The 22,804-nt window shown below is 50.1% G+C and overlaps 8 protein-coding genes across 8 annotated transcripts; 4 read left to right on the top strand and 4 right to left on the bottom strand.

The window, feature by feature from the left end:
* Nucleotides 1–762: 762 nt before the first annotated feature.
* On the bottom strand, nt 763–1,062 carry JKF63_00193 (uncharacterized protein; the record flags this gene model as incomplete). Its single annotated transcript, XM_067896245.1, has 1 exon — nt 763–1,062. The coding sequence occupies one exon, from the start codon at nt 1,060–1,062 to the stop codon at nt 763–765; it is 300 nt and encodes a 99-aa protein (XP_067752402.1).
* A 632-nt stretch (nt 1,063–1,694) lies between these two features.
* On the bottom strand, nt 1,695–2,909 carry JKF63_00192 (uncharacterized protein; the record flags this gene model as incomplete). The annotated part of the gene is made up of 1 exon (XM_067896244.1): nt 1,695–2,909. The coding sequence occupies one exon, from the start codon at nt 2,907–2,909 to the stop codon at nt 1,695–1,697; it is 1,215 nt and encodes a 404-aa protein (XP_067752401.1).
* Nucleotides 2,910–3,308: 399 nt separating this feature from the next.
* JKF63_00191 (uncharacterized protein) lies at nt 3,309–4,202 on the bottom strand (the record flags this gene model as incomplete). Its single annotated transcript, XM_067896243.1, has 1 exon — nt 3,309–4,202. One exon carries the CDS (start codon nt 4,200–4,202, stop codon nt 3,309–3,311), a length of 894 nt encoding a protein of 297 aa, XP_067752400.1.
* Nucleotides 4,203–4,853: 651 nt separating this feature from the next.
* JKF63_00190 (uncharacterized protein) lies at nt 4,854–5,594 on the bottom strand (the record flags this gene model as incomplete). The annotated part of the gene is made up of 1 exon (XM_067896242.1): nt 4,854–5,594. The coding sequence occupies one exon, from the start codon at nt 5,592–5,594 to the stop codon at nt 4,854–4,856; it is 741 nt and encodes a 246-aa protein (XP_067752399.1).
* A 1,166-nt stretch (nt 5,595–6,760) lies between these two features.
* JKF63_00189 (uncharacterized protein) lies at nt 6,761–7,723 on the top strand (the record flags this gene model as incomplete). The annotated part of the gene is made up of 1 exon (XM_067896241.1): nt 6,761–7,723. The coding sequence occupies one exon, from the start codon at nt 6,761–6,763 to the stop codon at nt 7,721–7,723; it is 963 nt and encodes a 320-aa protein (XP_067752398.1).
* Nucleotides 7,724–9,282: 1,559 nt separating this feature from the next.
* Nucleotides 9,283–12,324, top strand: JKF63_00188 (uncharacterized protein; the record flags this gene model as incomplete). The annotated part of the gene is made up of 1 exon (XM_067896240.1): nt 9,283–12,324. The coding sequence occupies one exon, from the start codon at nt 9,283–9,285 to the stop codon at nt 12,322–12,324; it is 3,042 nt and encodes a 1,013-aa protein (XP_067752397.1).
* Nucleotides 12,325–13,394: 1,070 nt separating this feature from the next.
* JKF63_00187 (uncharacterized protein) lies at nt 13,395–14,891 on the top strand (the record flags this gene model as incomplete). The annotated part of the gene is made up of 1 exon (XM_067896239.1): nt 13,395–14,891. The coding sequence occupies one exon, from the start codon at nt 13,395–13,397 to the stop codon at nt 14,889–14,891; it is 1,497 nt and encodes a 498-aa protein (XP_067752396.1).
* Nucleotides 14,892–19,792: 4,901 nt separating this feature from the next.
* Nucleotides 19,793–20,689, top strand: JKF63_00186 (uncharacterized protein; the record flags this gene model as incomplete). The annotated part of the gene is made up of 1 exon (XM_067896238.1): nt 19,793–20,689. The coding sequence occupies one exon, from the start codon at nt 19,793–19,795 to the stop codon at nt 20,687–20,689; it is 897 nt and encodes a 298-aa protein (XP_067752395.1).
* Nucleotides 20,690–22,804: the final 2,115 nt, after the last annotated feature.

Genomic DNA, 22,804 nt, shown 5'->3' with positions numbered 1-22,804 from the left:
AAGTAAGGAAGTCGCTCCCACAACTTTCTTCTCGCCAAAGAAAAGGTGAAGCAATTCATACAACGATGCCAGTCGGAGCTGAGTTCTCGTCAGATCATATCCAGAAAGCCGAAGATAATTTTTATGCACGCAGCACCGTGCAAGGCGAGCTAGACTCAAATTGTGGAGGGGCCACACTGCAAGAAAAGTCCACAAGGCGGAACCCGTGACGTGCTGCGAGCCGCGCATGGACGCGCTCAGCGGTTTTTCTCCAGTACATCCCCACTAGAAAAAAAGAGCCAAAAAGAGCAGTGAAAGGGGCGGAGAAAGCGGTGATGAGTGGCTCGCTTAGGCTGTCTGACATTAGAAGCGAGGTATAGAGGGCAGTTGGTGGTGCATACAGTCGAGAAAGCGCTGCTGAAGTCCCTCCCAGTCCAGAGATGCCTACCAACGAATGAGGATTCGAAACTAGGAGCTGTCTGCTGAGCCCCTCTTTCATCTGGCTTGCAGCTGGGACAAGGAAAGAAAAACAAGAAACAGCCACCATAGACCGCCGCTGTTGAGATAAGCAGACACAGATGCGCCCTGTCAGCCCCATGAAACGGTGTGTAGGGCGGGGAGGTGAAGTAAAGCACTACCTGAGAGTAAAAGCAGAACCGAGGCGCGCGAGGACACCACCTGAGAAGTTAGCACAAACCTCGGTATAAGCAGATGCACTGAAACTTCAACGAAGAACGGGAGACGCGACCCAGCTTTGGCCCCCTTCTATGGGACTGGTGACAGCTACTGTATACTCTCACTCTTGAGATACAGGAGCAACTCCTCTAATGGACGGTCAGGTTTCTTTTTCAGGAGATGCTGCACCAAACCCTCCAAAAACTCATCCAGGTGTTGGGACTGCACATACTGCTTGTCGAGATAAGTTTGCCACCGGTAGTCGAGCAGTTTCAACTCCTCGTTTGAATTGTCCACGGCTAAGCTGGCAGCAAGCAGCTCGCTGATGTAGTTCGTTTCAGGTGACGCCATCTGCTGCTCGATAGCGTTGTTGATACGCCATTGCAGCCTCTCCAAATTCTCAGCCATGAAAAACAACAGAAAAAGTGGGACACTTTCCTGTGACACACCAAACGCTAGACCCCTTTGGTAACGCAAAATAAGAATGATCGTAGGCGTATGGCGCCTAGCGTGGAAACGTATACATATATACACAAACACACAAACTTCAGAGACAGAGGAGGATTGGCTGAGAGAGCAAACGAAGTGAGGGGGGGAAGAAATGAGATCCTTGAAGAACACATTTCATGAGTTTTGACTGTCGACTTCTTTCCTTTAGGATGTCAGCAGCACTAAAGAGAGGTGGCTCTGCTGACCCTGATACGTAAACCAAGCTCTTCAGTTGGCCCTTTATAGAGCAGGGCAATATATACTGGGCAGATCCAGCGCAAAAGCTGTTACTTGGTGCTCAAAGCAGTTAAACATATAATTTTCTCACTTGGTCAACGCTTCGCATAAAGGAAAAAATGACAATACAGCAGGAAATGGAAGCAAGAACCAGGGTGAGAGAATCATGCAAAACACGGAAAAAGCATAAGTAGGTGGGAAGAAGACCGTTCTTCTTTATGAAACGGGGACTCGAGTATCCCGTATGCTGAGAAGCCCACCCACCCACCCCCCTGTAGAGAAAATAGTTCGCCATCATTACTGCTTCAAGTGGGTCACGGACCATCCCCTTCTCCGTCATGTGAACCATTTTCAGATCGGTCCGCACCCGTTGGGTCATAATCAGAACCCGAGAGAAGGGTCAGGAAGATGGACATGAGATTGCTTTCCAAGAAGGGTAGAGACCACGAAAATGCATTCCGGCCTTGCAGCACACATGGGTGGGGTGAAGGCTCAAACTGCTTAAAGTTGAGAGTCTCCTTCGAAACCACTAAAACTGCTCCTTTGTTGCCGAAACTGGAACAATAATTGGGGGCCGAGAAGAGTGAAATAATGCAAGGGAAGAGGTGGTTTGGGTGTGGACGATACATTTTAAACCCGAGTTCTTGAACTTCGTGAGCTCGAATAATGCAGAGGAGGTTGTTCGCAGAAACAAAACGCTTTGCACACGCGAAGTTGAACACGTAGCTTAGGCCCCGTTGTTTGTTTCTGATGAACAGTGGTCGTGTCTCGAACAAGCCCACTTGTGGAAAGTAGGTCTCACCAGAAGACTCCTCGACATTATTGTAAAGCTGATTGCTAGTGTCCCAATCCGGCTCAGACCACACCATATCACACATTGCCCCTCTTGTTGGAATTTGACGGAAGCGGTGAATTAGCGCAATATCATCAACATGTGACACGTCTGGGGAAAGTCCGGAGTGGACACAAAAAAACTTCTTTCGAACTAATGCCGCCAGCGGCAAGCAGTTGAAAGCCGAGAGCAAATGCGGCAACAAAGCGCTAGAATATTTCAACTGGCACTCCTCGCCGAGCTGAAGAACATCTGCCATGAATTTGGATTCATTACTGCCTCGAATCAGAAAAAAAGACCGCGGGTGAGCGACTTTTGCAGCCAGTAAAAAAAGGATGCACTCCAAGTTGAATCCTCCATTACCGATGTAGTTGCCCAGAAAAAGATACTGGGTCGTGCCCGGGGAGCCACACATCGCTAAAATCCTCACCAAATCGTAGTATTGGCCTTGAACATCTCCGACAACAACAACCGTGTCATCAATGGAGAGTGCGTTTGGTTCTGTGCGAAGGACGAGTGCCGCTTGCTGAACAATCTCCATGGCGTCCTCGAGCTTTAGCGGCTCATCACGAAGAAACTGTAGCATAATACTCTCCAGTGGGATCTTTTTATCGATCAGCAATGTGCCCCGCTCAACGGACGTGCTGTCGAAACAGCGGCTCTCCATGGCAGTGCACCTTACGTCCGGTTGACTCATGGGCAGCACTACATCATCAAATGCTTTAAAAAAAAGAAATATAACCGCGCAGTGTTTGCAGGAAAAATGCAAACGAAAAAAAAAAAGCTCAGAGCTCTTGATATGCGCGCTGAATAAAAGTTATTATAAACAGGAAGAGACATGAAATAACAGGAAAGGGGATGAAAGCGGTCAGTAGAGATGAAGCCCGGGCTCTGAAGGTAGAACAATAACCGACAATTGTATCACCTCGGGCAGCAAATTTATTGTTTCCAAATGTTATCATCATGAAAGTCACATCATTCGCTGAGGAAACTCAAGACGATGCTGCGCAACAATTTGAGACGTCCTGGAGAGTCATCGAGACCGACGCTGTCACATAAGCACAATTCCTTCGTTGGCAGACATCATATGAGCACGCTACACAAAAGTTGAAGCAGCAGAAAGCACCATTTCGGACGTTTTAGCGTCAGCGAGAATTTCGTCGGACAACTCCCGGAACGTCAGAGAAACCCGTCGCCCTCTAATGTACTCAGGCCTAATGCCATGCATCCACTTGTAACGAGAATCTCCACACATGAGAAAAAACGAGCGGCGCGGGAAGTAGACATCGCAGCACACACCGTGCGAGTTCACAAACGTCATTGCACACGCCTCGTTTAGGTTCAGCCCAGCAATACGGTCTCCCCACAACCACGTGTCATCTATGTGGGGATCGAAATTACTCATTTTCCCCTCCACATACTCGAGCGCAGATACCTCCGCAATCTTATATGCTCTACCAGTGTGGTGTGACGTCATGGATGAGATCGTAGCAAAAAGTGGTTCGAACGCAAGGGGCATCGCCGGTATCTCAGCAGACTTCACCTTTTTTTTTTTAAAGTTTCGCCTTGGTCCGTAGTCTTGTTTGCGCCGACCGCTCTGTGATTCCTTCCATTGCGGAAAAGGGTGGGGATTATCCAGGTAGCGAATCAATGCTGTCTCCTGCTCTTCAGTAAGCACGTTTTGAAAGACAGTGAGGCCGCTGATGGTGAAACTGAGAGCCTTGGCGCAGTCGTGATCTGCGCACGATTTTATTGGCCCTTCGAACTCGAATACACGCATGCATTCGATACAGCAGCTCACCGTGCTTCTCCCGATGATGGCAAAGGAGCATGAAGAAAGTCGCTCGTTTTGCTGCTGTTTTTCAATAATAGAGCTTGCACTTTCGAGAGGGACTTCTCCATTGAAGAGCTTTTGAACTCTGGTGGAATCCCAACACTTGGTGCAAAAGCGGATACCACAGCAAGTGCACGCTGAAGAGCATTCGTCCATGCTGGGAGGGAAGGCTTGAAGCTAGAGGAGCCACACCAGGGAGAATATAATGAGGGTTCCTCGAAGGCAGTCGTTTGAGATGGTAGCGAGGTGGAGGGTGTGAGTACTGGGACATCTTTCATGAAAGTGTGTGAGTCCATCCCGAGTGGAGGGGTCAAGAGCCACGCGGTGAAAAAGAGAAAAAAACTCTATACTAGTGGACTTTCTTTTTATTTCGTGGTCTCAGGACACGAATCAGGTGGCGCCAGCAGTAAAGGGAAGTACTGCACTCTGAGCAAAACACTTTTTATTCGAAGTCACGGTGTTGCTTTTTCCAAAGTTCATTTTGTCCAAAACGGGGGGTTCGCGGTAGCCGCGCGCTGTACAAAAGATAAGGGACAACTGGATTCTCCTCATTTCTGTTGCATACATTTTCAGCCAAAATAGTAGACTTGAAAGAGACGAAGGGGGAGGGGGTTCGGGTGAATAGATGATAAATATATGTGTAGTTGCCTGCACAGCAGAGAACTCATTAAAAAAAACGTAAACAAAAACCAAAGTGAGTCACATCAGCACCATGTAACGCGAAATCCGTTTTTCAGTTATTTTTGTAGAAATATGTCCTGGGGGGCGTGGTTTTGGGTAGTCAGTAAAAAAATGGTTGAGAATGATTCACTGCGACTCCTGGATGAGAGTCTCAAGCATCGAGATAGTGTCCTTGTATGTCTTCACCGAATGGCCTACTGTGCGAGGATCAGTATATATCTCGTAGTCGTTGCCACCCTCTGAGGTCTTATCTCCGAAAAAGTGAATGGTTTCAAAGTCACCAAGAAACTGAAGGCAGTACGTCTTATCCCACCCCTTAGGGAAGACGTCAAAGCTAATTTGACCGCCAATGGAGTATGCGAGCTGGTAGTCCGGGAAGGCATTCTTGAGGTCGCTGATCAGCTTCTCACGAATGTGGTGCTCCTTGTCGAAGACCTCAAATTCGTCACGCTCCTGTTGTGAACAGTTTCGGCCAATGGGAGACACGTTAAACATGCCGTTGCGGAACTCCACAAAGGTGCCGCGCTGCACTGGGATGTCCAAGTCGGCAATGAGGTGCAAGCATTTTTTGACAAATGCCATCACTTTATCATTACCAAGAGTTTTCAACAGGCTGTTGCGGTGGAATTCTTTGCCCTCCTTGTACGCCAGTAGACCGTTTTCGGAAAAAACATAGTCGAAGTCATTGAGGATCGAGTCACCCAGCTGCTCCTTCTGCTTGACAAAGTCGGAGCCTCCAACAACCCCAAGGCTGAAGCCAGCTTTACGTGCCTTCAACAGCGTCTCCTTCATGTCATTGGTTTCTGGGTTACGCGGCGGCGTGAGGGTGCCGTCCACGTCGAACAGAAGAATAGTCTTGGAAGCCATCTTCCCTTTTTGTCTAGCCTTTGGTAAAGGAGATCGTTTTTTTTTTTTGGAGGGAAAAGACGATGCCTTGCTTTTGAGAGGTATAACAGAAGAGAGAAAAGTCTAAGCAGTCTTTACTGTGGTACTTCCGCGACGGCTTCGTTGATATACATAGACGAGAGAGAGAGGCAGGCACAGTGGAGGGTGAAGTCTAGATGGACTAGATGGAGTTTGAGTTCATGAGTGCAAGGTCTCCGGTGATGCAAGTGTTTGAGCACAAAGTAGTCATTGGTTTTATACAAACTGTTTTCCTGAGTTTGTTAACCGGTGTGGAAAAGCCTAGGCAAACTGGGGAGATTCATCCACCGCATGGCTAAAACACGGAGTCTCTCCTGAGGACTCAATCATGGTATAGGCATCAAAGGGCAGGCAAGCTCATAAATCAATAATGCAGTTGTTTACTGCACCAACAGAGCCGCTTCAGGCCCTAGCTGGTGTTTCCCCACCACAGAGAACACAGCTCACAGTCCTCCTTCACTTGTTGGCCTCTTAACTGACCTATAAGATGACACAGCCTCTGGGCATGGGACCTCCCTTCCCTCCATATCACCTTGCTCCTCATTTTCAAAGCTTTTTTTTTTGGGGGGGGGTGGAGAGGGACAAACCCGAATGTTGACAAGTACAGATCCAGTCAGGATTGCTTATGGGGCGAAGAGGGGGACAACAGTTCTTTTTGCGTCTAGTATACTTGACCTTCCTTTTACAGCAGACATGGCGCCGCACAACCCCCCCCCCCAGCATTCTTGTTGTGAACAACTCTGTTTGCAGGTGCTCCGCATGCGACCTTTCCTGTAACAATTGCTTTTCTTATGGCAGGCGGTCTTGGCACGAGACATCCGTGAAAATGGAAGCGGTTTCTCTGCTCATGCTCAGAAACTTCAAGTAGCAGAGGATTCCTTGAACATCACCCTTTCATTGATGTTGCTTGTTCTTTCAGAGGAACGAGGTTACTTTGTGCCTTGCCGAAAGTATCCTGTCACAGCACAGAGAAGTGGTTTGTTGTCTACAGCCCCCCCCCCCCGCGCGTCAGCAAACGCAGTTCATGAGCCTTCTCCGCGTTATAACCTTTTAAAGTCCTCCTCAAAAATTCCCTTTTCTGTCCTTCCCTTCATGAAGGTACTATAGCAATGGGCCAGTCATCTAACAAATTATTGTCAGGTGGTGAAGTCAACAGATGTGACAATGGCACCACAAACGAAGAAGTGAATTCTTTGCCAGAGACCTCTTTGTTGTCATCTCCTGTAATTGTGGGTGTCAACGATTCTGAAAGGGGAATGTTGGTTCTTACCCCCAAACTGGCAGCTCACTTGGCGGATGCCCTACCATCATCCTGCAGGTGCGGCACAGTTTCCGAGGACACGAAATGGTATTTACTGTATAGCAGTCGTTTAAATGGCAAGTCTTTCCAGAGACTTGTACAGCGAATTACAGAAAAGGGTCCTACAATAATTGTAATTAAAGTGAAAGGAAGCCCCCGTGTTCTCGGGGCCTTCTGCGAAAGCGACTGGCTCACTGTTGCAACGCGGGAGAAAAACGCCAGACGCGCAGCTGCGGCTTCCACAAGGGCTACACGTGAGAAACAGAAGCAGCACACCATTGCTGCACCAGCTAATCAGAGCAATGTTTTTTTCGGAAACATGAACTGCTTTGTATTCCGCGCATACGCTGATGGCGCAGATGGGGTGAGCACTAAAGGAGAAATCTATCACTCCCATTCGTCCATAAATTCAAACTTCATGTATCTTTTCGATACTCATCCGCTCGAGGAGAAGATTGGCATCGGGATGGGAGGGCAGCCAGGATACTTTGGCTGGTTTATCGACAGATGGCTTGAGAACGGCGCTTCTTATGGGGCGCGTTGTACAACTTTTCAAAATCCGCGCCTTTCCTCGACGGAGTCATGGGTTGTCGAATCTGTGGAGGTATACGCTGTCAAAAAAGACATAGTAGAGCAGCTATTGAGAAACGGTAACGAAAGTATTAGAGGTGTTTCGTGTGTTAATGACAACCCCGAGAGTAAGTGCGATCAGATTCTACTAGAATTGAATGGAACACATGAATTTGGGCGCCGGGATCGCACCGAGTGCTAAGCTCGGTTTATTTTTGAGCACCTTACAAACCATGTTTTTTTGATTAGGCGTGCGTGGGGCTTTCTAATAGTTTGCCCACAAAGACTGAAAAATTCCCCTTTTTTATATGATCATGAAAATTTATGGACTTTTTCGCTGCTGCTTGAAAAAGAATGTGTTTACATTCTTTTTTTTTCGAGAGAGTCTCGTGAAGACGGGGGCTTCCTTTTTTGTTCCTGGAAAAAGTTTTTTTTTTTGCTTGCTCGCTGGCAAACTAGATTATGATATGTTCATCTATTTTTTTTTCGACGGATAAATTTTGTATGCGATGGTATTTGACTGTTTTCGGCGAATAAGACTGAGAGACTTCTTCAGTGCTTTTCTGCTCAAGTTTCGCCATTTTTTTTTGCTTTGCATTTGTTCCCTCAAGACTTTTTGTTTTGAAAGGGGCTTCATCATCATTTCATTGCTGGTATTTTCAGGCAACTGTCCTACACCTTGATCATGAACTGAAAAAACTCTAGATTCGGATTCTAGACGTCAACTCAAAAAACACATGATATACAACAAGTGTTTCTTTTTTTCACGACAAGCGCGGTGCGGTGATACTTTCTCCTAACTTATATTTAAGAGTGAGTTTGATGCGCTAGCTTCTTCTGATGCCTGTTTTTTTTTTCGTTTTCTGGCCCCGCGGAATTTCATCTGAGTTTTTTTGAAAGCGTCCCGTATAATCTACTCCAGTGTTGGCGGATGTGTGGCTCACAAGGTGAAAGCGCCTTGGCTATTGCAAAGGCAGACTTCTTATTTTATGGCATCGTCTCCCTGTCTCCTACAGTTTCCGGTCGTCGTCGTCAAAAAGTACCCTTTAACCTTCTCGTGTGAGTATTTCTAACAGGGATCTGGGCTACAAGAAGCAGGAGGTCTGTCTTGAGGAGCGTGGGTTTTTCCGCTCTACGGCTGGTTATTGTTACTCCAGAAGAAAGGTGCATTTCAGTATGGATAGATGAATCTCTATGCCCTCTTTTTTTACAGCTTTCATTGATCCTTTTTTCTGTTGGCTGTGTCACAGGATGGGCATGCACTTTTTTTTTCCTATAGCGGATTTGAAAGATGGGGTTTTCTTCAAAAATAATTGTCTGCTCTACAGAGCTATGACTGTGGGATACAGAAAAGAGTATTTCATCGCCGTTTTTTCCGGTGCATTGCCGAGTGAGATGATCGCACTCAGTCGGCTGATTGTCTAGAAAACAGGCTATGCACCGCTAAAGGCTTCACGATACATATTTTTGAATCGATGCAGGACTTTTTTGTTCGACTTCGATCATCCCCCGATTGGAAAGGGTATGAAGGCTCGTGTGAGGAGTTGTGCTTGCACTCTCTTTTGCGGTCTGACAGATCAATGACTCACTTGAAATCCAAAGTGAGCGGTTTATTCTGTGGAATTAACGATGTGCGCTTGGCGAAAATAGTCCTTTTCTCTCTCGGCTCCCTTAGCAGTTCTTTTTTTTTTCTATGTACTATAGCGCAGTTATTCTAAGACAAGCACATATATAAGGGCTGCCCCGCGTTTTTTTTTTTCAATGGCTCTTGTGGATAGTCAGGCGGATGTGTACTCTGTGAGCTTCACTTATCCCTTTCTCGAAGGGATTGACCCCGCCGCCCCACCTTCAACTCTCTCTATTCCTCAGAAGTATCTCGATGCAATGGCTAGCATGGAAAGACAATACTGGGACATCAAGTCGAGGCACTACAATATCGTCGTTTTCTTCAAGAAGGGCAAATTCTACGAGCTTTATGACTACGATGCGGTGATTGCAAATCGGGAATTTGGCCTGAAAATGGTCTTTGATACAACGAATCGCGGAAAAATGCGGTTGGCTGGTGTTCCCGAACAAAGCTACAATGAGTGGGCCAGATTATTTGTTTTTCGTGGGTACAAGGTGGGTCGAGTCGAACAGATGAAAGAAGAAAACGAGCCACAAGGGCCGAAGGCGAAGGTTGTCCCTCGTGAATTGGTCGAGGTGTTGACCCCAGGCACGGTGAAGGATCCCTCAATGCTGTCCGATCATCGGGAGGTGTTTGTTTTGTCTCTTATCCCGGTTTTTCAGAATGGACAGGTTGAAATTGACGCCTTCGCCGTTGATCTGTCACGGCGCGTTGCGTATCGCTGCGCGTGCAGGTCTACCAACACAGCGCTCCAGAGTACCGGTGAAGCTATTTCCTCGGTTCTCAGCGTCAAACAAGAAAAACAAATGGACGGAGCGCTAAACAGCTCCACCTTGCGCACGTTTAGCGCTCTCTTGCAGCAGCTGAATCCAAAGGAGGTCATTATGGCAGAGGACAATGGGATCTCTGAAGATATTGAAAAGAGGAAGATTTTCAAGCGCACCTGCGACGAAATTACGAAGTGGGCTGAGGGCGAAGGATTCGCTGTTGAATATATCCCTAGCAAGGCACACTGCAGTTCTTCAAAAACCACTATAAAAACCGCAGAGGAGGTGATGGCGAGCTATTTCACATTCCTTTGTCTCATAGACGACATATCTATTTTCTCAGTGGCCACAGAGTACACGGCACACTTGTCCGAAGCGAGTCCCGCCGACAGCGGTTCAGAGGCAATAAATCTAATGTTAGACGAGGCAGCTAGCCGAAAGTTGACCATTATTGGTTATGAGCGCCGCTTTGACAGAGGTCTAGTTTTGGATGCCAACACCCTGAGCAATTTAGAAATACTGACAAACTTACATGACGGCTCCGAAAAACACTCGCTGAATGAGTGTCTAAATCACTGCAAGACGAACGGTGGACGTCGACTTTTCCGCGCCTGGCTGCTGAGACCGTCCGCCAGCGCGCGAGTCATTGCGGCGCGCCAGGACGCAGTGCAGTTCTTGGTGCGATATAATTTGGTGAACCCTCTGGATGAAATGGAGTCTTGCGAGGTAGTCGGGGGGAAGCGTTCCCGCACCGCTGAGGGGCTGTCCCTTTTTTCGTCGATCGTGTCGGTGGATTTCGAGCGTTTTCTCTCGCGCCTGTACGATATAAAGCAGAACAATTCGCAAAGCATTGCCTACGTCGATCCGATGGTGCAGTACAAAAAGAACCTCGGCATTATTCTTTCCTCCGTTCAAGCCCTCAGCGCGATGGTTGGGTGGGGCAAGCAGTTCCTCGCACGGTGCCGCGAGGTGGCGTCTGAGCAGGGCTCTGGCGTTCCAGCCCTTTTAGGGGAGCTTCTAGAGGACATCACCACCGCGGAGATGAGCACCAAACACATTGAAGGCTTGTTTGACCGCGAGGCAGCTCAGGAGAGTGGTTTGTTGATTCCCTCACCGGGAACGTCGAGCGCGTTCGATGCGGCCACCGCGAAGCTAAGTCATATCGAGTCAAGGCTCAACGACATTCGTCTCCAGCTACAAAAAGATGTTTTTCGAGGCGCGCAAGCGCATTTCGCCGATCTGGGTAAAGATTTGTTTCTGATTGAAGTTGCTGTGGCAGATGCTCCGAAGATGACGCCTGTCGGAATGATAGAGAGGGCACGGAACGCTAAAAGCGTCAAGTATATTGTGTCTTCCATAGAAGCGCTCGTGGCAGCTCATAAGGAGGCCACCGCCATGAAAGCCGCGGCTTTGCTAACTGTGCTGTCCAGCGTTGCGAGCCGCATTAGCGATGAGTTTCCTCGCCTCTTTTCGGCCACCCGGGCCCTATCGTACATGGATTGTTTGCTAAACTTGGCGCAGCTTCATCGCGTATTTCCCACGGTGTGTTATCCACAGCTCTGCACAGCGCATGCACACGATGTCGCCGTGGTGCGCGGGTGTGACATGACCCACCCCCTTTTAGCCGGAAAGAACCCTGTGGCGAACAGTGTAAGCCTGGATGATGAGGAGGGTCGTGTTCTGCTTCTTACTGGTCCGAACATGGCGGGCAAGAGCACGCTGATGCGCACTGTTGCCATTAACGTTCTCCTCGCCCAGCTAGGCGGGCCAGTGCTGGCGACCAAGATGCAGTTGTCACCCGTCGACCGTGTTTTCACCCGCATTGGGGCCCGTGATGCCTCGCACAAGGGCCAAAGTACACTTTATGTAGAGCTTAGCGAAACTGCCGATATACTGCACAGTGCAAGTGCGCGCAGTCTGTGCCTCGTCGACGAACTTGGACGAGGGACGTCGACGCACGACGGCATGGCTATCGCCTACGCCACGCTGCAGGCTTTATCGGCGATAAAGCCTGCAGCGCCTCTCACTATTTTCTCCACACACTACCACGCCCTTGCGATGGAACAGGCGCGCACGGCAACAGAGACTCCTGCCGGTACCACCGCACGTGCAGTGCAGCTGGGTTACATGGACTTTGTGTTAAAGTCCCAGACAGTGGCTGCTTTAGTGAACGAAGACGCCGACGACACGAGCCGCAGCTGCGCACCGGGCTCATGCGTGTCTAGCGTGGTGTTTTTGTATCGGTTGGTACGCGGCATCTGTGCACGCAGCTACGGTGTGGAGGTGGCAATGATGGCTGGTATACCACATACCTTGGTGCAGCTGGCAAGAGAGAAGTCAGTGGCACTGTCACGAGAAACTGCCATGTACGAGGACGTGCGTGGTATCCGAAAGTTTCTCTGCGTTTGAGGACGAAAAAAAAAAAAGGGGGGGGAGCAAATCTCACAGCATTGACACTACATATCTACAATGTTTCTTACTGGTCTCTGTTTCCCTATCTCGATTCGCTTACCTCCTCTCGCAGCTGACTTCTCGATGACGAAGTTGTGACCAGTTGAAGGTCTCTTAGCAGTAGGGGGGGGGGAAGTGCTGCCGCTATGAATATGCTTTTCCTGAACGGCCCCACACAATACACACAGCCAGTAAAACGCATGCACACGCGTTTTTTGTTCATCTTGCCAGTTTGAGTATTCTTTTAAATTTGTGACCAGCGCACAGTTTAGCCGTGGTGACACAAGTCCAAATGTAGAAAGGTATGTCGCCTTTCTCAGTCTCCCCACTTGGAGACGAAGGCAAGCACAAGGGTTGCGCTTCCATAGCGCGACGACTTCTACGCGCTCTTTGAGTACACAGCGCATGTGCACTCTTTGCCCTTGTGACATTTCTCCTCTTGTGAGGCAGAGGTATCTAGAACACCTGTCGGGGGCGGGTGCATTTACCGAATGCTTGACTCCCAGCATGCATTACTCCCAACCCAGGTTCCGTGTATCGAGCTAATTGTCTCTGTGTGTAGTTTCACTCAGCTCTCGTTTTCCACGCAGCTGACAATTCTCTGGATTTCTCAATCGGTACGCTACGTTTCATCTACTCTCTCCCCGTTCTGTCTGTTCCCTTCCACCGTCACACCTCATTCCCCCCCACTTCTCCTTCCTCCTTCATACCTGTCGTCGTCGTCGTCATCTGCGATGTCTGCGTTCCTGTATAGGTATAAGTGTAAGGTTTAGAGCATTTCCAACTCCAAGCGATCTAATCAGCCCTACGCCTCACCAGAGAGAACATAAAGAGCCCAACGTGCTACCGAATACGCAGGATCTACTCCATACTTTCAGAGAAGGAAACAAAGAAGTGAAAGAGGTGAAACAGGTCGCCATTAAAGCGAAGGCTTCCCTGTTTTTCCCTCACGGTGCCGCACTGGCCAATCAAGAGGAGCTAACTGTGTGCATTTGACTGTTCAACTGGACGGAGTCAAAGCAGGAAAGATGACGGGTCAAGCTACTGCGGTGAGAGGGAGCCATCATCCACTTCCATGGTATTGCCTGGGCTTCCACTCGTTTGCCGAGTTCAACACGTATCTAACATTTTTGTTGCTTGGTATGTCCATCATGATGGTGACGAGTGCTATCACGTCTGCCCCGGATTTTGTCACCGATTACTACATCTACGCGACGGGAATTCCAGACGCCACGCCTGAGAAGCCATACTTCTGGAAAAACGCGAACACTTTCTATTATGGTGGCACGTTCGCTACGCAGGTCGTCACCGAGGTGATTTCGTTGACTAAGTTCATGCGCGCGATTCCCATCAGCATTCGTCTTTTCCTTGGCCTTGGTATTCCGTTTCTGGAGCTGCTGATCATTATCATCGTGCCTGCCGTGACCATCTCGTCGCAAGATGGCGCGATAGCAGTGATCATGCTCATCGCGGTATTGGGCGGCTTCTCTAAAGCGCTGTGTGACTCGTGCACGAACGCCCTTGTCGGCCCCTTTCCGACTAAATTCATGAATGGTGCGCAGTGGGGTCTTACCGTGGTTGCGTTACTCATGTCCTTAATTCAGATCATTTTGCGAGTGTCGATGGGTACAACATACCACCAAGTTCTCACCATTTCCCGCATCTATTTCGGTATTGGTATCGGTATTCAAGTGATAGCTGTCGTGGAAATCATCCTTCTGCAGCGCAACCCTTTTGCACATAAGTACATCGCCGAGTTCCGTGCTGCCGCGCTGCGACACCAATCCGAGAAGAGGCGGCAGAATGCGAACGGCGACTCCCAGCCTGTGACGGGTGATGTTGCGGAAGTGATATGCAACGCAGAGGACAAAGAGGCTGCTCTCGAAGAGAGTGACGAGGTGCGTGTGGTGCAAAGCGAGATCATGGGTGTCAAGAGGGGCGGCGTGCTCGACGCGACCGGTGATGCGGATCAGATGGTGGATCTTGATCAGACGAAGAACATCACGTCAACGGAGCAGATGCTTCGTGCCTCCCTGTGGTCTGTGTTCATCCGTATCTACCCGATGCTCATTTGCTCCTTCACAGTGTTTTTCACGTCCCTATTGATCTTTCCTGGCGTGTTCTTCTTGGTACCAACGAACGACGGGTGGTACATGACCTTGGTTGTGGCGTTGTACAACGCGGGTGACTTCTTGGCACGTATTGTGCTGATGATCCGTACGCTGCGCCCGCCGCCGAAGTTCGTCATTCTCGGTACTGTTGGCCGCCTCCTAGTCATTCCGCCGCTGGTGCTATGCGTGCGCGGCATCATCAGCGGCGTGGCCTTGCCGTACGTCCTCATTTTCGTGGTTGGGCTGACCAACGGCTACTTTGGTACGATGTCCTGCATCCACTGCCCACGCACGCCAACACTACACTACGCCGGCGAGCGTTCCATTGCCGCCATGCTGTCGGGTGTCGCTCTGATGCTGGGTTTGTGTTTCGGCTCCAACCTTTCCCTCTCTATTACCCTCACTTTCAAGTGAAAATCGTCCCGCTGATATTCGGCCCCTTTTCCTCTTTTCCAGAAAGCCCTATCCATGTCAATGCACAACCGTCCGCTGTGGAGACAGAATCAAGAGTTCGTGGTGTTCGGGAGTAGAAGCGACGTATTTCCACTGATGTCGCTCTTCCAGTTCTGGACGGTGTGGCTTCGTTGATATCTGCGACAGGAAGGGCGTCTGTGGCATTTGTGTAATCGGCAAAACACTGTTTTGACTCGAATGTATTTCATCCAGCCTTGGAAGCTCACTAGTTGAGGGGCGTGAGCTAAGCTGAGGGATGCGCCATGTATTGGCCTGGATAATGGGGGACGGCTGTGCGGTGACTTGCGAAGCAGATGTCAGGCAATGGGGAAGAGGCTCTGCTCAGGTGACTGGGTTACCTTCTCTCCAATGCGTGTTTGTATGAAAGCTTCACCCCCCCCGTTGGAGTCCTGTGACGCTCTGCGTGATATAAATGGTAGAGTCTGAACAGTGTTGTGCGGCAGAGTAGACGCAATGGAGACTAATTATTTCGATTCTTTTGTTTTTTTCGGCGTTGTTCCCACCCCCTTCTCCCCTTCATTTTTTTTTTGCTGCTAATGTTGATCGACTCATATGTCCCCCCTTTGAGATTCCAGTGCTTTTTTCTGTTCTGCCCTGTGCGCGTGTATGTATTGTTCACGAGGTATGCTCCTCACTGCACGAAGAAGATTGGTAGTACTTTGTTTCTTCTTATGTTGGTTTCACTTTGCACCCCCCATTCCTCTTGCGTCTCCCCCCTTTCCACATTTCGCTGGTTTGTTTTCCACTGGGGGAAACGACGAAAGAGCAATGACGAGAGAGTGGAGGACTGGCACCCAACTACGATCGTCTCCACAGACCCCTGACTGTCTTCACATTGGGTGTGCTGGTGTGCGAGCTGTGGAGCAGCAGGGAAGTGAAAGGGTCAATGTTACGTTTCTGTGCATACGAGGCAGCGCTTGCACCAGCACGCATACACACGCGCACACACACACATATACATTTGTGTGTAAACTCCAAAACACTCCCACAAACCGGAACGGGCACAGTTCAGTGATTTAGTGAGGATCCTTTTTTTTTACAGTTGACCTAATTCGCAGGATAAGCACAAAAAATCCTCTAGAAGAACATCGTAGGTGTTCCAGAGAGAAGGCGTTGCTAAGTAGGAGTGTGTTCTGGCAAGAAGGTTAATTGCCTGCAGCGTGATTGAGCACCTGCGGGGCGTTTGCCTTTTTTTTTCACCACAGTCATATCTGTATCCCGGTGTCAAGCCTTTCTCCCTTATCACGTACTTTTCTGTTCTTCTACACTTTCTAATTTTTTTCCGAGCTTAACGCATACTTTTTTATCTCTCTTTCCGTTTTCGTGTCACGTTTTTTCGGTATATATTTCTCCAACGCTGCACCTATCTAGAGCGGCAACAAGCGGGCGCTAAGGGTTGGCTGTCCTCGAGTCGCCGACGCGGTCGGAGGTTGGAGACAGATGCGCCCACCTTGCCTTTCCCATTGCACGCAACCCACCCACACAACTAGCTCCGTGTTCGGTGGCAGTTGGTTTCCTTCATTGACCCCTCCCTCCCAGGGCGTGCACACTTTTCTTTCGAATGCTTCTTTCGTCACTCTCCGATATCACTCTTCCACATCTGATTTGTTTTCCTCCTTGCTCTCTTTCTTGCGCCGTTTGCCTTACATGCCGTTGCGTCGACGATGTACTGAGGATTCGTGAGCGAGGTTTTCTTCTAAGCGGACCGCCGACTAACATTGGTCGCCATTTTTTTGTTGGTCAGATGCGGGGCTGACGCAGATGCGCATGCATAGCCTGGCGCACTTGAATATCCGGTAGGTCTTTCGGGGTTCGACGGTAAATTTTTTTCGTCACCTTATCCTCCTCGTGTGGCTTGTGTGACGGGGCCTGGCAAGCGTACACGGATTCCCTCCTTTGTAATTTTCCTTGCGCTAGCTCTCGTGCCGCTGTATTTGATGGGGAGGCGCAATTTCTCTCACTTTTTTACTCGTCCCCCCCCTTCCCCGACGCGCGCACAGGCTGATGTCATCTCTTCTTCTCCCTCAATCACCACCTCAAACTGCGTCCCTGCTTGCTCGCCCTATGAAAGCAGCGGACCCAGCGCTGTGCCGCTCCGTCTTCGAGCAGCTTGCTGATGCAGATTGCGCTTCTGCTGCTGTTTCTCACCGTGGCACTGCAGGCGGCGGTAATAGGACGGCATGGTCTCAATGATGCCTCGAAGTGTTTCACGCTCATAGGATCTGCATCGTTGGCGCCTTAGGGTGGTGGTGGTGGTGGTGGTGGTGCCCCTGGCAACCTCACACATTCCGCTACGGCTTATTCACCTCCAGCTCTTCTAGTGGGAGCTGCGTCCGTCCAGCTAAAGAGTCTATCGGCGGCTACACTGTCGTACTTGTGTGCGTGATTTGCTGACTCTTTTCACACGGCGAGTGAACTAAGGGTGATCAGTTTTGCGACGTGCGTGGATGTTGTTTTAGGTGTCCGTGTGGTGGCGCGGGTAAACCACTTGGCGATGTGTCGACTGCACTGCCGTGGCGTGCGCAGTGTGCGGCACTTGGTACTCTTATTATTTTTCCGTCTGTGCTGCTGGACGGGCGATGCGACAGACCAGCTTTGGCAGCTGGGCTGGCAACTAGTTGATATTCTTCCTGCACTCAGCAACGGACCCGATGGGTGACTACAACGACGCTGACCACCCCCCAGAGATTGTTCTCCTAGTGGCGCGTGAGGTGTCTCTCCCGTGCATGAAACGCCAGCTCGAGAGCAAGCCGAGACGCACAGAGAAGGGTGGGTCCACGGCAAATTTTTGGGCACACGGTGGAGGAAAAGGAGTTGCGACAGGAAACAGTTCCTGCTGGTGTGCTGCTGGTGCGGGGCGTGGAGGTGATGATGGTGGCTGCGAAGCGGCCACACAGCGGCGTGGACGTGCTTGTAGCGTAGAGGAATGTCGCCCCCCCCCCCCTTCCCCGCGGACTGTACGACACAAATCTAAGGGGCTCTCTCTGTTGGACCTGAGCAGAACAGTGAGCTGCTTACTGGAAGCGATACCGAAAACACGCACTGCACACGTGTACGTCGGGGTGCTGCTCTTTTTCTCCAAGGTTACACAGCTAATGTCACGTGCGGTAACAGTTCTCTATCCCCAAAGTGTCTCAGCGACTGATGGAGGTGCCAAAACTGAAAGAGTGCGTGTGGATCAAGAGAGATGCAAACACACGCCGCCTTATCCTAGACTTGACTCCCCTCGCCATATTTTGTTGGAGCCGAGTCCATGCAGAGGCGGGTGTTGCTCATGTAGTTGAATTTGCTCCCAGTGGTGTCTCTTTTCCGTCCGGACTTCCCTCTTTGTTCGTCATTTTTTTCCGATACCTCAAGAGGGGTGAGGTGTGGGTACCCACACCTCACCCCTTCAACGCACTACTGCATTATATGACTGCTATCACACATCCCCCTTCCAAGGCAAGGCTAAAAAAATATTGAAACGAGCGCACCGTCTACCGCCTCCGTCTCTGTGGAAGCTAAAAAGCGATTTTCAATTTCGGCAAAGGGAGGGCACCCCATGGGAAAGGTGACGTCCTTATTCTTAAACTCTCCCCCCTCCCTGTCTCTTCCGTGGCTTCCCTTGTTCACCGTTTTATGCCGGCCTCTGTCATCGAGTGATCTGAACAAGAAGCAGCACCACGCGTCGTCTAATGCGCCACTTGTTTCTCTCACGTAACGGTATCGCCTCTGACTACACCTCCTCTCTGCCCGCCTCGTCTCCGCCTATTTTTTTTTCGTTACCCCTTTATTCGCTTATTCCCACTTTTTTTTTTCAAATCCTCATCATTGCTGCTGCTAACAGTGCCAAACCAATGGTATATTATCGTATCACCTTTTCTCCTTTCGTTGTTTTTTTTTTGTTCCTTGCGTATTTGTTTGGTCCTCTGCTCCTACTCCCGTTGCTTGCTGTTTCAAAACAATTGGCGAAAAAGAAAACATACTCGATCGGTCAAAGGATCACCCTCTCCACTTTCTCGTACAGAGAACATACTCTGCAACTTCCCCTCCCACATTGTGTTAACTGAAGCAAGCGCCACTGTCTACCGGCAGTTCCTGCTTCTTTTTCTTTCTCCCCCCATGGTGGTCTGAGTGCTGCTGATCTTTTCCCTCTCTCTTTACTACAACATACCACTGTGTGGCTTCTCTCTCCCCCTTTTTTTGTTCTCTCCTCTACCCTCGTCCTTTTGTAGCCTTTTACTTGTCACGTACTCGTCGTGGTGTTTTCATTCCCGAAGGAAAACCTTTGCGTCACAGAGCCACGCAGGCGTGGGGATTTCCCATAACAAACATTGCGCCCCTCCCCCCCCCCTCCCCCTCCCCATCCCCTCCCACCCCACCCCCAATGCGCTGCCCGAAAGTTTTCTCTGGGGTCCGCTTTTGCCGCTGCTCATCTTTTTAGTCCTGGTATCTTCCCCTCCCCCTTTCTGCAACGTTGCGTCTTTATTTCCTCCTATCATCTTTACCTCTGCCACTCTCTCCTCCTCCTCCTCCCCCCTTTTTACCGCCGTTACATTGGAGGGGTGTTTTTTTCCTTGCCTAGCCCATTTTGATTGAGTGACCCTGGTTTGGAAGGGGGATCAACGTTTGGCGTTGCGAGTCAAGGTGCTTCGCTTGAAGCAACCCCCTTTCTTTTTTTTACTCTCGGTGTTTTTTTTTTCCCGTGTTTGGGACTCCCCGATTCTTTATCCCAAGCGCCCCTCAGCCAGCGCCGAGTTGGGGTACAGCCCTTCTCTTGCGTTTAACTGGTCGCACGACAGTTGTCCCACACAGGCATCCATAAGAGCAACAACTCTCTCCCCCCTTCCTGACTGGTAACGATGTCGTCTCCCAGCGCCTCTGCTGCGGATTTCTCTTGCGCCATTTGCCTCGACACTGCCACAGAGCCGGTCGTCACCCGCTGCGGCCATCTGTTCTGCTGGGAATGCCTCGAGCACTGGCTCCACAGTGCAACTGGAACGCCAGAGTGCCCAGTTTGCAAAGGCCGCGTCGATGAGCGAATGGCTGGGGACATCATTCCCTTGTACGGCAAGGGCCGGCAGTTGTCGAACAAGGCGGGCGGTAGTAAAGGCAGCGCCTGCGCACCACCGACGACGGCGGAAGCTGCCGCCGCCACCGCAGAGAATGTTACGACCGCTACCGCTGACGTGGGGCTGGAGGCCTTTTTCAGCCGTCCTAGCGCTTACTGCTTTTGCCCAGCCCGAGACGCACGGCATGCCGCCCAGGCGCCTTCGCAACGACATAGGCAGGCAGGTGAACATCAGCACCACCCTCGCCCGAGCGCTGATCGTGCGCCGCCTCACCCTCGACCGGAGCATCGTCATCAGTTCCAGAATGTTCACGTGATTCGCGGTGGCATGCCACTGACCATGGGCAGTGGTATCTTTTTCTTTGGTGGCGGTACAGGGATGCTATTCTCCATCTTCTTGGTGGCGATCTGGACCTTTTTTCACTATGCGCCATGGCATGAGTGGGCTCAGATCTCCGCACGATGGTTTAACCGCATGCGTGGTCGGCTGGAACCGGCGAACACCACGCGGTCGGATCAGGAGGCGGTACCACCAGGCGGGGCAACTCGGACACGGTCGCCACCGGCCTCCCAAGCCCCTCTGACCGAGGACCCTACGAGCGATGCTTCGCCACCCGCTATGATACGCCACTTCATTGTTGCTCTCCTTTTTGTTTTTATACTGATTCAGTTCATGGTATACATCTAGGCCATACAGTGTACTTGAGTGTGTGTGTGTGTGTGCTGCGTTAGGAAATCGCTCATCAGCCAACGCTGTACTCCTTTCCCACTCGTTCGGCTTTTCATTATTAAAGTGACCAGAAGCCTATGAGTTATGGACCCGCATGGAGATGAAAAGCCAACGTGTATTCGCGTTCCCGCTTGCTCCTCTGTGTATTCGTTTAACAGAGGGCCGCTGCGTCTCGAAGTACACATCCGACTCGGTGTTTCTACCTACCGCGTCTGCTCCACTCCAAGCCCACGTACTTTTCTCATCATTCATTGCATCATGCGGGTTCCAGCTGGACCGGTTATGATTCAAGGGGTCCAGTGGAACCTGTTTGTGTCTGCTTCCGATGTACGGAAGAGCCGGGGGGAGGAGAGAGCAGAGGGCATCGGATGGGGGGGGGCAGAGGGCTTGAAGGGCGTGATAATCAAACAAGTGAAGGAACAGGAGAGGCGGAAAATAGGAGGGGGGCTGGTGTCACCGCTGTAGTAGTTCTTTTTTTCTTTATCTTGAATTGTATTTCTGCTACTCTTGCTGTGGCCTCCGCCTTCCATGGGAAGGAATAGGAGGCCAATTAAGCCGTTTTGCCCCCTTCAAGAATCGGCTCTGGGACTCAAACGTCTACTCTGTGTTTTGTTTTGCTTTTACGATTTACTTGAAACTGTTTGCCGACTTCGCCGCGTTATGTAGAAAACCACAGCCACACACAATGACCACGAAGAATAACCGGTACATATCTTTCGCTGTTGAAGATTTTGGTTTTTAGTTCTGGGTGGCCGATGGGAGTGAGGACGCTTGATTGCTATGCAGTGTGTTCCGTGATGCTATCATCTTCGCTCCACTAGTGTTTTTGTGGTTGTTGCGACTCCCCCCCCCCTTGGCCACGCTCTAGGCCCTCCCCCCTTTTATCACACCATACCTGCGGCGTCTGCTACTAATACTATTTCTAGTTGTTGCTGTGCTTGAGCAGCAAGCAGGCAGCTCGTATATGTGTTCTTGAGCGCCCCATTTTTTTTTTTACATTTTATATGACGATGTGACGCCACAGTCGTCTTTACTGGTCCTCGTCTTCCCCTTTTTTCTTTTTCGTCTCTTTTCCCTCTCTCGCGCTACCCTTCCTTCTTGCAGTGTTTCTCTTCGGTTGCGTACTATTGAAGAAAAGAAAATATATGAAGAAGGCAGTCTAGCACCCACAAATAATTGCGCTCCCTTTATTATTGCTCCTTTCTGAACGGGCTCTCGTTCTATTCACTTGGGTGATTTGATCACGGAAGTGGAGCTGCGGATCCCACGGAGAGGTCGTTGTTCATATCAGTGTGGGGAATGAAATTATCACCCCTTGTGGGCTGCTCTGGGCGAGTTTCCCGATGAGATGAGTGCGTTAGTGCGTCTGATGTGAACCGAGGTTCAGTGGAGGGGGGGGGCTCTCGCGGTGGTCTTTTTTCCCCTTTCACCATTCTTACATAGGAAAACTAATACTTGGTCAATGAGGCAAAAAATAATGGAAAGCACCTGAATAGGGATGCACCCGTCTAAGACACACATGTAAAGGCGTCTGGTGAGTCTCAGAGGTATTGAGGAGTGGCTGCTGCAATGCTCTGAAATACGGTCGACTGACGTAGGTCTCTCTCTCTCCTCTCTTGTTTCCACCTTTTCCTATGTATTGCGAATTCTTTGCGTTGAATGTTCTCATTAGGGCATAGACACCTCGCACAACGTGCGGAAGCAAGAGAGAAGAAACACGCAGAAAGTGCGGCTGATTCTTCTTGTGCCCCTCTCCTTTTCTGCTTCTTTCTATGGAGGTGTTGGTGCAGTGACTTTGCTCTCTGATTTTCTATCCTCACCTCATGCTAAGAGCAGAGCAGACGTGTGCCTCTTTTGGCGCCCTCTATCTTATCGATTCTCTCATTCTGAATTACTTTTGCCTGGCTCTCGTTTTTTTTTCCACACTTTCGTTCCGTTTCCCTCCGCACATAATCTTGTACATCTCATGTACTTTCTCGCTTTCGCTCTGTGTGTTGTGTTGCGCTGTGTTGTGTCTCCGTGCCATGCTCAATGACACACGTGATCGTGACACCATCTTTGGCTAAATGATAA

This window comes from Porcisia hertigi, chromosome 36 (assembly GCF_017918235.1).
Source record: "Porcisia hertigi strain C119 chromosome 36, whole genome shotgun sequence".
NCBI classification, from domain to species: domain Eukaryota; phylum Euglenozoa; class Kinetoplastea; order Trypanosomatida; family Trypanosomatidae; genus Porcisia; species Porcisia hertigi.
Note: the sequence above shows the minus strand (reverse complement) of the source record. Positions and strands in the feature narration are given on the sequence as shown.